Raw genomic sequence first — 10,099 nt, 5'->3', positions numbered from 1 at the left:
CCTTTCTCTCAAATAAATAAATAAATAAATAAATAAATAAATAAACTTAAAAATTATGACAAAAATAGCTAAAGTTTCCCTTCAAACTAATTCTCAGGGAAATGGGGAATGTTCTGTTAATCTGTTTGAATGGCCAGTTTAAAAGTAGACAAATTTTGAGAAGGCATTACTATCAGAACAAGATTTATCAAGAACATACTAGCTACTCTCTATTATTTAAAATGGCTTTCCATACTGTATGTGTGATAAAAGTGAATCTCATTCCTAAAATTAGTTTTTTGACCATTTTCTTATTTGTATTTGAAGGGACTGTGGCTGCAGCAGCCGGTCTTCACCCTGGACAGTGTATTATCAAAGTAAATGGGATCAATGTCAGCAAGGAGACACATGCCAGTGTTATTGCACATGTCACAGCCTGCAGGAAATACAGGAGACCAGTGAAGGTAAGCTGCCCTTTGGCTTATCTGGGTCTCATTGCACACTTGCAGAGAAAGCCCAGGGGACAACACAGGATGGTGCCAGAGATGTTTGTGGCTTCTGCTTCTAGGTTCACATTTAAGCACAGCATTGTAAATCTCATGATGATTGTTTTATCTGCATAATTAATCATAATCAGTTACGCGTAAATGATTGCATTTTATTGTTACAGTATTATCACCTGTTTAAAAAGAGCTCTGGGGTATTTTCATTTGTATTATGATATGAGTTTTCAGATACCTAACTGTTTATCACTTTGAAATCCAAAGTCTGAATTGTTTTCTTGACCCCTGCTATACTCTAGAATATGTAATGGTCATTGTGTGTCTCTGTGGGTTTTTAAAGCCTCTGTGATTGCATTTTAGATATATTTATTTAAGTAACTGAATTTAACTCTTAAAATACCAAAATGTACTTGTCATTGCTTAAAATTCTAACCACCATCTTTTGATTAAATTTCAAGTGCCATAGAAAAATAAAATTAGAATCTTAATTTATAAGCAAAGCTTATCCTGCAAGGTACAAGTGAATATTGGTCTATAAGAGAAAATTCTCTCAAATTAATCAATTAAATGCAAAAGCAACTTTAGAGGAGAGGCTTTGTATTTTTTCTGCTGTATGCAATCAAGTACTCTTCCAGATTTGAGACTATGACTTTATGTCCAAACCAGAAAGAGGAATGGTTATTTTCTCATAGGCCAAGACTGACATCCTGTAAAATACTGAACCTACAAAAAAGTTGAGCTCATCAATTTTGCTTATTTATAAGGTCAAACTAGTATAACAAATTGGAATTCACGCATAGACTCATAGGTTATTCTGGTTGGCAATTGTTTAATAAATGTTTATTGAACTGTATCATTGAATGAATTTTTTAAAGACACTTTTGAAATTATCAAACCTTCCCCTTTTAATTGGAATTTTAACAAGTAGCCAAATTGATTTGAATTTCATTTCTTTTCATTTTCCTTGACTGCCTTCTTAGAGAGAAGTTGGTTAGTAACATGATTAAGAAAAGCAATAAACAGAAAAATTCACTCAGTGAGTAACATGCTATATCACATATCTGTTGCCACTAAACAGACTGTCCCAAAGCTTAGTGGCTAAAAACAACAGTGATTGACTATTTCTCTTGATGCTTTGGGTTGACTGAGTGTTGGCACCTGTGAAGGCACTGGTATAGGAAAGTTCTGCTTGGAACAGATGGGCTTGTCATCTCCCCTCCTTCACCACCTTCTACTCCAGAGCCCCTCCACATGGCCCCCTTTTCCATTCTAGCAGATGGTCCTTCCTGCATGGCATCTGGATTTCAGGAGGGGAGAGTATAAGCGATCACCTCTATTCACATCATGCTGAAAAATCAGATCCCATGACCAAGCCTCAGGTCAGTGTAGGAAGGAGCTACACAGAGGTGTGGATACCAGAGTGTGTGGTTCCTTAGGGGCCACAACAGGTTACCAAGGTGTATTCAAATGATCAAATATTAACTAGGATTTTCATGATGTATAGCAATATAGTAATTAAACACAATTGTGATGTTAATACATGCGAAAAAAGGATAATGTAAATTATATCACACTTCAGTAGTGCTATTCAATTTATCATTTTACCTAAGAAAGGTATAAACTTTCAAGTAATGCAAACCTGAAAGCATTTAATTGGTAACCATTTCCTCTCTCTCATTTATCTAGACAAGACTACAACTGCTATTTTAATTAAAAATAGGATGATTAACGATATGGAAGGATTAAAAAATAGTTATATCACTTGGGAATCCAATGGAATGAAATATGTTCCTCCAATTTTCTTACTGGTTTGATTCAAAAAAGCATTAACTGTATTAAAATATATGTGTTAGCAGAGCATTTAAATGATTTGTATACTGATAGATGACTGATTCTTCAGAAAACTGTCCAACATTTATTTATTTAATAATAGAATTTAAAATTTATTTTAAGATATACTTGAAGCATTTAATTAAGACACTTGGGAAGTACATGTTATTTTCAAATATCTTCAAAGGGGTGCTTGGTTGGCTCAGTCAGCTGAGCATCCAGTTCTTGATTGTGGCTCAGGTCATGGTCTCACAGTTTGTGGGTTCAACCCTTGAGTCAGCCTGCACACTTACAGCACGGAGCCTGCCTGGGATTCTCTTGCCCTCTCTCTCTGCCCCTCCCACGCTTGCTTGCATGCTCTCTCTCACTCAAAGTAAATAAATAAACAAAAATATTCAAAAACATCTTTGGAATATAAAATTTCAAGGCTAAAAATTAGTTTGTTAAGCAATATAATTGCCATTGACTTTTTATTACTCTCTGATGTTGATTTTCTCTCAAATTTGAAAATTTTATTATCTTTCAAATTTTATTATCTTTAAATAAACGAGAAGAATAAATAAATTGTCAACTCTCATAAAGCAGGTTTATGAAATGGATATGCATTTTAAGAAGCACTAATATTTCTAAGGTTTCTTTTCCCCTCCTCATTCCAGCAAGACTCCATACAATGGGTTTATAATAGCATTGAGAGTGCTCAAGAAGACCTTCAAAAGTCTAACTCCAAACCCCCAGGAGATGAAGTAGGGGATGCATTTGACTGCAAAGTAGAAGGTGGGTTCCTTCTACTCCTTGATAATGGTTTGAAGTATTGGGATTCGGAACCGATGGCCAGGAAAGAATTCTTGAGACATCTTCAGTGCCAGAAGGTGGTTTTATTAAAGCATGAAGACAGGAGCCATGGGCAGAAAGAACTGCACTGAGGCTGTACAGAGTGACTGGTTATATATCTTCAAGTTGGGAAGGGGTCAGGGATAGTGTACATCTCTAAGGTATTTTGGAAACAAAGTTTCCAGGACCTTGCAGTGCTAGCTGCTGTTAGGAAAAGGTTATTTATTTACAGTTTAGTAAAAATTCAGTCCTCGGACACTTCGGATGTGTATCAGTGGGACCATAATCCTGGAGAATGATTGCCAACCTAGATGTTGGGGTGGGGGAGGTAGAGATAAAAGTTTACAAAGGGACTTTTTATATGTTAAAGTAGACTTACAGGATCCTGGGAGATCAGGGTAAGATTCCCTTTGCCCTTAGTGGAGTGTCATTATTGAGGCAGCTGAGCTCCCAGAGGAAGGCCACTTTGCCTGTTCCAAGGACTGGTCAACAGGCTCTAGGCAGTAAAGGAATGTAATATTTAATTTGCGTTGTTCCCCACATCACTCCTCATTTGCTTGCAGTACTATTCTTTTTCAGTGTGCCTGTGCCTTGCCCAATTATTGAAAATCTTGTATGCCACTTTCTTAAGTCATTATCTCCAAATAGATGTTTTGTGAAATATATAAGTAATAATAGCTAGTCACTAACATGTCATAGGTACTATACTTTGTTAGGGACTTTATTAAGTGTTTTACATGGATTATCATAAAGTCATCAAAAAAAAGGAACTCTCATGAAAGTGTTATTGTTATCATCCTTATTTTATGGAAGAAATTGAGGCCTGTTAGGTTAAGGGACTTGCCCAAGCCAGTAAATGGAAGAATGAGGATTCAAACCCAAGTTAATATGCGTTTTCTGTTTTGAATTTAAATGTTGTGTAGACCTTCCTAATCCAATGTGGTTCAAAGACCAGCAGCGTCAGCATCACTGGGAGAAATGCAGAATTCCAGCCCCACCCATCTACTGAATCACAGTCTCTATTTTGCCAAGATCGATCTGCATGCACACAAAAATTTGAAGCCCTAGTTTAAAAAGAAGGTCTATTGTCCCTTTGAAAATACATTCTTGATTCAAGTAACTTTTACTGTATTCTAACATTAATGGTAGTGAAAGAGGCAAACTAATAATGTAAAACAAGAGAAAGAGATCTTTTGATAAGGACTCCTATCATTTTTGTTCTCTCAGTGAAACAAATCAGATACAGCTTGCTGTATTCAGTGGCTTCTTCACCAAGGGTAAAGGGACAGAGGCAATTAAATTTATGTTTGCATTTGACAAATACCTTGAATTATTGTTTAGACACTTTTCACAGAAGTCCCTGAAACTTTTCTTAAAATTTCCTGGTATCTCTCCATTTATATTATTGGTAGGTGTCTTTGGACATTTTTTATTGTACTGTTAGTTTTTTCTAACCAGCCTACTTACATGGACACACTGATCAGACGGGAGTGGTCAGCCCAGGGAAAGCTGTGTTCCCTCCACTCCTGGAAGGAGCCACTCAGATCATGGGCAGTATTAGAAATATTTCAACCACATTGGAGCACCAAGATTGTTATGACACAGCAACTTTCTCATTTACTTAAACTAGGACAAATCTCAGGAAATTATCTTGAGCCCTTTAGTCCTCATTTAGAGTTAGTCATTTTTTGCTCATCCTCATTGGTGCCACAGTGAAAGGGGTTGGTGAGATGCTCTGATGATTGATTTCTAGCTATTCTGGGACTCAGTTATTTTAAGACAAACCACTGTCCTGCTTTTGTTTCTTTTATGTTTACTATTTACCATCCTAAGACTTAACTGTTTTTAGTTAACTAATATCCTGTTTTGGTAATTTAATATTTGTTGTTAGGTTTCTCAATGATTTCTTGCTTGAGATTTTAGGTGTTTTTATACCAGCTGACTGTTTGTAGGCCCAAAACCTGTAGGAAGACATTCCAGATGAAAATGTTATTATAGCAAACAAGGACAAATTTTCTCAATGAGCTATCCTGCAGATAGCTGTTTGGGAAAATTCAGGCATCCTGTCTGCTGAAATAAATGGTTAGTGCATCTCCTTTCTACTTCTTCAGGATGGCTTTGTGTATTTTTTCTGCTCTGAACAAATATTCATTCGATATTTGAGGCAGCTTTAGGAACCCTGATTTTAAATCATGAATGCTTTTAATTAAAATAAAAATTATAAAATTGTATGTATAATGTGTGTATTGGTATAAGTAGGCATACATATGGTCGATAGATCAAAATGGATGTGCAAAGACTAGCCATGTTAGAGTGGTGAGATTTGGATCGCTCAAACATGTATTTTTAAAGTGCTCTTGTTTTCAGAAATGTTAACAAGAATATCAGATTTAGCCATCCTTTAAAGAAATCTTTAAACATTATTCAGAGATACTCAAAATATTTCAAGAGACTAACAAAACTCTTCCCAAACTTGCTGAATGAAAACTGTCCTTGTTCCAGAGGTGATTGACAAGTTTAACACCATGGCCATCATCGATGGGAAGAAGGAGCACGTGAGTCTGACAGTGGATAATGTCCACCTGGAATATGGTGTTGTGTACGAGTATGACAGCACAGCTGGGATAAAGTGCAATGTGGTGGAGAAAATGATCGAGCCCAAAGGTTTCTTCAGCCTCACTGCCAAGGTAGGAGTGATCCTGGGAAAACAAGGGATTTTATTCTAAGAAGAGTTACTGAAACCCTCCCCCACCCCCACTTTACAAAACGTAAACAGCTGTGTATGCCTCAGATGTTAGCTCATTCAACTTTCTCCCCTCCCCCCCACCGTTATTCAGTATGCATACAACCTTCCTTTTTTTTATTGATCTCTTTTGAAGTACAGTGTTAAGTTAGATGGGACTCTTGCCCAGGTGAGTGTTAGTTGATTTGGCAAAGGCTTCTCTGCATTTACCAAGTTTGTTACATCTGTTGATTCAGTATCATTAATACCTTTCAGATGGTTTTCATGACAGGTGGTGCTTTTTTAAATGTAGATAATTCTCTGAAAAGTGTTTGAAGTCATGAAATGTATTATAAGACATTTCAAATTCTGCAAGTCTCGTGTTTATTTCATATAATTTCACAAAGCTTAGAGAGATACATTTAAGAATAGATCTTAAGATTTTTATGTGATTCTTAATTGGGAAGGTATCACCCTTAGTCTTTAGGCTAAAGCAAGATAGGGAGTAAGAGTTTTCATCCAAATGGATAAAATGTGATAAGTGAAAGGCGGCCCTATGCTTGCTTTTCATGATCCTTTCACTAGGTGAATCAATAAAATTCTTGTTGGATACTCCCCGGGTTTGAGCTTGTAGTATTTCATTGCTATTTATTTACTTAAATGTTTATATATTTATTTTGGGGGGGGAGAGAAAGGGGAGGGAGAATACCAAAGTTATCACAGAACCCTACATGGGGCTCAGTCCCACAAATGTCAGGTGATGACCTGAGCCAAAATCAAGAATTGAATGCTTAACCAACTGAGCTACCCAGGCACCCCTTCATCTGCTTTGTGAGGATTCAGGTATTAGAGGTAATAAATATGACATATAGCTTCACTACTTTTATTTATTTAGATGTCACTTCTTGTTTCATATGTGTGTATGTGTAGTTGAGATAGATTTAGCATCAATAGTATGTATTTTTTAAAATGTTAGTAGGAGAAAATAATATAGAAATCCAAATGCACTATTTCAGAAATAATTATTTTATGTTTTTGTTTTATATTCTGAAAGTCAACTTCCAAAACAATTGCATAATTTCAATGACATTGTACTACTTTGTATCTTTTAATATAGAATCTGTATTTTCAAAATACCACCCCTTCCCAAATACATTATATTATTAAGGCAATCCATGTAAGTTTGGACCCAGGTTATTATCATTATTTTATCCATTTTCTAGCTATTTCAAATCTGCAAAATTACATAGATTATTTTATATATGATAACTGTATAAGCACTGCAAATATTTCTATTTCCTACATGAAGAAAAGATACTAAGAAATGAACCAAGCTCACACAGCTAATGATACATTGAACTCTACTTTGTATAATAGTGATTAAACCAAAAACTCACACTCTGTATTCTGCAAGACAGGGAAGTGAAGATTTCTGTGAGGAAGCTCAAATAAACATAGCATCTATACATTGTCTGTCTTATACAATATTATGAAAATGTCAGGTAAGGGTGCAGTCAACCCTTGCAGTCTTTGAACAATCATCAGTATGACACATAATTCTCCATTCATTGGAAATTCTCAGTGATCAGTGGTATGTACACACACAAACACACAAAAATGCTGTCTTACAAATGGATTCAAATATCCTAAAGGATTTCCTAATTAAATATTTCATACAGACACTTTTATCTGATGTGTTTATCAGCTGGAGCTCAGACACTGCAACTGACATTGATTTTACGTTAGCAAGAGAATTTCTTGTCATTTATTCATTTTTTTCAGCAAACATTTGTTCTCTGCATTCTCTGTTCTGGGCTCCCATAGAAAATAAAGATGTCATTCTATTGGTTTTCCTTAGTTTTTGTTGTTCTAAGTACCAAATTTAGGGAAAAAAATGTTCTGAGTAACTGACTAAAATATAGGCAGTGTGTTCCCACATCAGAGCATACTGATTTATCCAGCAGGGAGTCTTTGAAGTCCACTCACTTCCCTCAGGCAACCTTTTATAGCCAGCGGAAGGAAGGCAAAACATAAGAGGCAAACACACAAGTCCATCACTTCCTGACAAGAGTTTTACTGAACATAGAAATCCCAGGCAGTTAAAAGAAGTGTGCTGGGAAAAGTCACTCTGTGTTCTAGAATTGTGAAAATTGTATTTGGCTAATTTTGAATATTTTCTTTTCTTGTTGTGTGTGTACGTGTATTACTACAGATTCTTGAAGCCCTGGCTAAAAGTGATGATCATTTTGTGCAAAACTGCACCAGCCTTAACTCCTTAAATGAAGTGATTCCTATTGACCTTCAGAGTAAATTCAGTGCCATTTGCAGTGAAAAAATTGAGCACATATGTCAGAGAATATCCAGTTATAAAAAGGTAAATAAAAGTTTTGTGTACATATCTTACATGTATATATTATTTAAATTATTTAAATGTCCAATTTAATTCACTTCTTGATATTTTATTACTTATTTGTGTACCAGTTTATNATATTTTAGAGTTTAGATTTTTTAAAATGCCTTTACATTCATTAACTTATTTGATCTTCACAAACCTGAAAGCTAGGTCATTACTTCCCATTTTCCAAAAATAATAGCCAAGGCCTAAAGAACTAAATTACTTGCTAACAAAAGATAAAGTTGGGATGTAAATCCAGGCCTTGTAATTATGAAGTCAATAGTTCTTTTCCTTTTCTCTGAACAGAGGGAAGAGAGCTCTCAATCAGAAAGTACACAGAAAACAGTCTGTTTGAAATTGACTGATTTGTACATTTATTTGACATATTTATAGAGCACATTTTATATGCCAAGCACATATTCTTGGCCAGGAATATGGCAGTAAAGGAGAAAACGTTTTTCTTCTTGGGGCATTTATATTTGAGTGGAGTGAGCAGCAAAGAAGTAAATAAAGCTCAACAGGGGCCCCAAAGTGGAAAAAAAAAAGGCCAGGGTGTCAAGGGGAGTATGGCGAGTCATGAGGTTGGAGGCTTAGGCAGGGACCAGTAAGAAGAGCTGTGGAAGCCTTTTACCTTTGGGAACTTTGGAAGGAGTTTGGGTTTTCTTTCCACATCAACCAGAAGAGTTGGTAGCTTTTAAACAGGAGTGTGACTTCATCTGATTTAGGTTTATAAAAGATGGCACTGGCTCCTCTGTAGGAATAGATTGCAAGGAGGAACTGAGGGATAGAGATGAGGAGGAAGCTCTTGGAATAGTCCCAGTGAGTGGTGATGATAGCTTGGCCTATGGTGAAGATGGGAAGACAGAGAAAATTTGATAGATTTGAAGATATAATTTAGAGATGGAATTAGTAGAAGTTGAAGTCCAAAATTATCTTATAGTAAGATATTTTCTCTTTTTTAATAGACTAGCTAATTAAATTATTTCCCTTAAAATGAGGCTGGTTGTTTAAAAATTGTTACAGCCATCCTAGGAAATATTATTTATCTTAGTGTTTATGAATGTGAGTTAATTGTGTATATTTTACACTCCTGATACATAGTAAAAGATAAGCCCATATATGTCCAGATAGGGCTGTATGAGAATAGGGAAATGCAAGAATGAATACTGGAACATTGGTTACCTCAGGTGGAGTGGGGCATGGGAAAGAAGGATCACCATATTTTTCTTTAGGATTTCCTAAAATGTTTATCTTGTGAAGTTGAATGGGGTTGTCTTTTTTTTTTTTTAATAAATCCATTCACATGAAGAAAAATGATACTCAAGATTGTCACATCTGTTAATTCCCTTTCCATGATTGTTAAGCTCAGTTCACCTATTTGAGTTCAGGAAAGATTCCATGAATGCTTTGTTGTTGCTAAAGAACAGAAGATTCTCTTTTTATTTCTCCTTTCTCTCTAAGATAAGACAGTGCTTTGAAGTAAAATTTAAAAGGTAGGAGGATTAGGAGGAACTTAACTGAGGAACAAGGGGGAGAAGAAGGGGGGAAATGGTGGGGGAAAGGGAGAGAGGCAAACCATGAGAGACTCTTGAATGCTGACAAAAACTGAGGACTGATGGATGTGGTGGGGGAGGGGCATGGAGGAGGGCACTTGTGGGGATGAGCACTGGGTATTATGTGGAAACTAATTTGACAATAAACTATTTGTAAAAAAAAAATTAAAAGGTAGAAACAAATGCAAATTACTATTCCCCTTTGAACATATTTTGAAAAGAGAATAATTCTCCTTCAGAAATGGGTCTGTATAAAGTATGATAGGTGTTCAAGCAGATTGTAGTT

The 10,099-nt window shown here is 35.7% G+C and overlaps 1 protein-coding gene across 1 annotated transcript in view; it reads left to right on the top strand.

The window, feature by feature from the left end:
- PREX2 (phosphatidylinositol-3,4,5-trisphosphate dependent Rac exchange factor 2) overlaps positions 1–10,099 on the top strand; it is a 288,146-nt gene that overhangs the window by 151,989 nt on the left and 126,058 nt on the right. Inside the window, exons 20-23 of the mRNA XM_077752494.1 lie at positions 307–443; positions 2,969–3,086; positions 5,646–5,830; positions 8,078–8,239. Of these exons, the coding sequence (XP_077608620.1) occupies positions 307–443; positions 2,969–3,086; positions 5,646–5,830; positions 8,078–8,239 (602 nt within the window). The remainder of the gene's footprint in view (positions 1–306; positions 444–2,968; positions 3,087–5,645; positions 5,831–8,077; positions 8,240–10,099) is intronic.

Source organism: Crocuta crocuta, unplaced genomic scaffold, assembly GCF_008692635.1.
Source record: "Crocuta crocuta isolate KB4526 unplaced genomic scaffold, BGI_CrCroc_1.0 scaffold141, whole genome shotgun sequence".
NCBI classification, from domain to species: Eukaryota; Metazoa; Chordata; class Mammalia; order Carnivora; family Hyaenidae; genus Crocuta; species Crocuta crocuta.
This window is presented reverse-complemented; position numbering and strand designations above follow the sequence as displayed.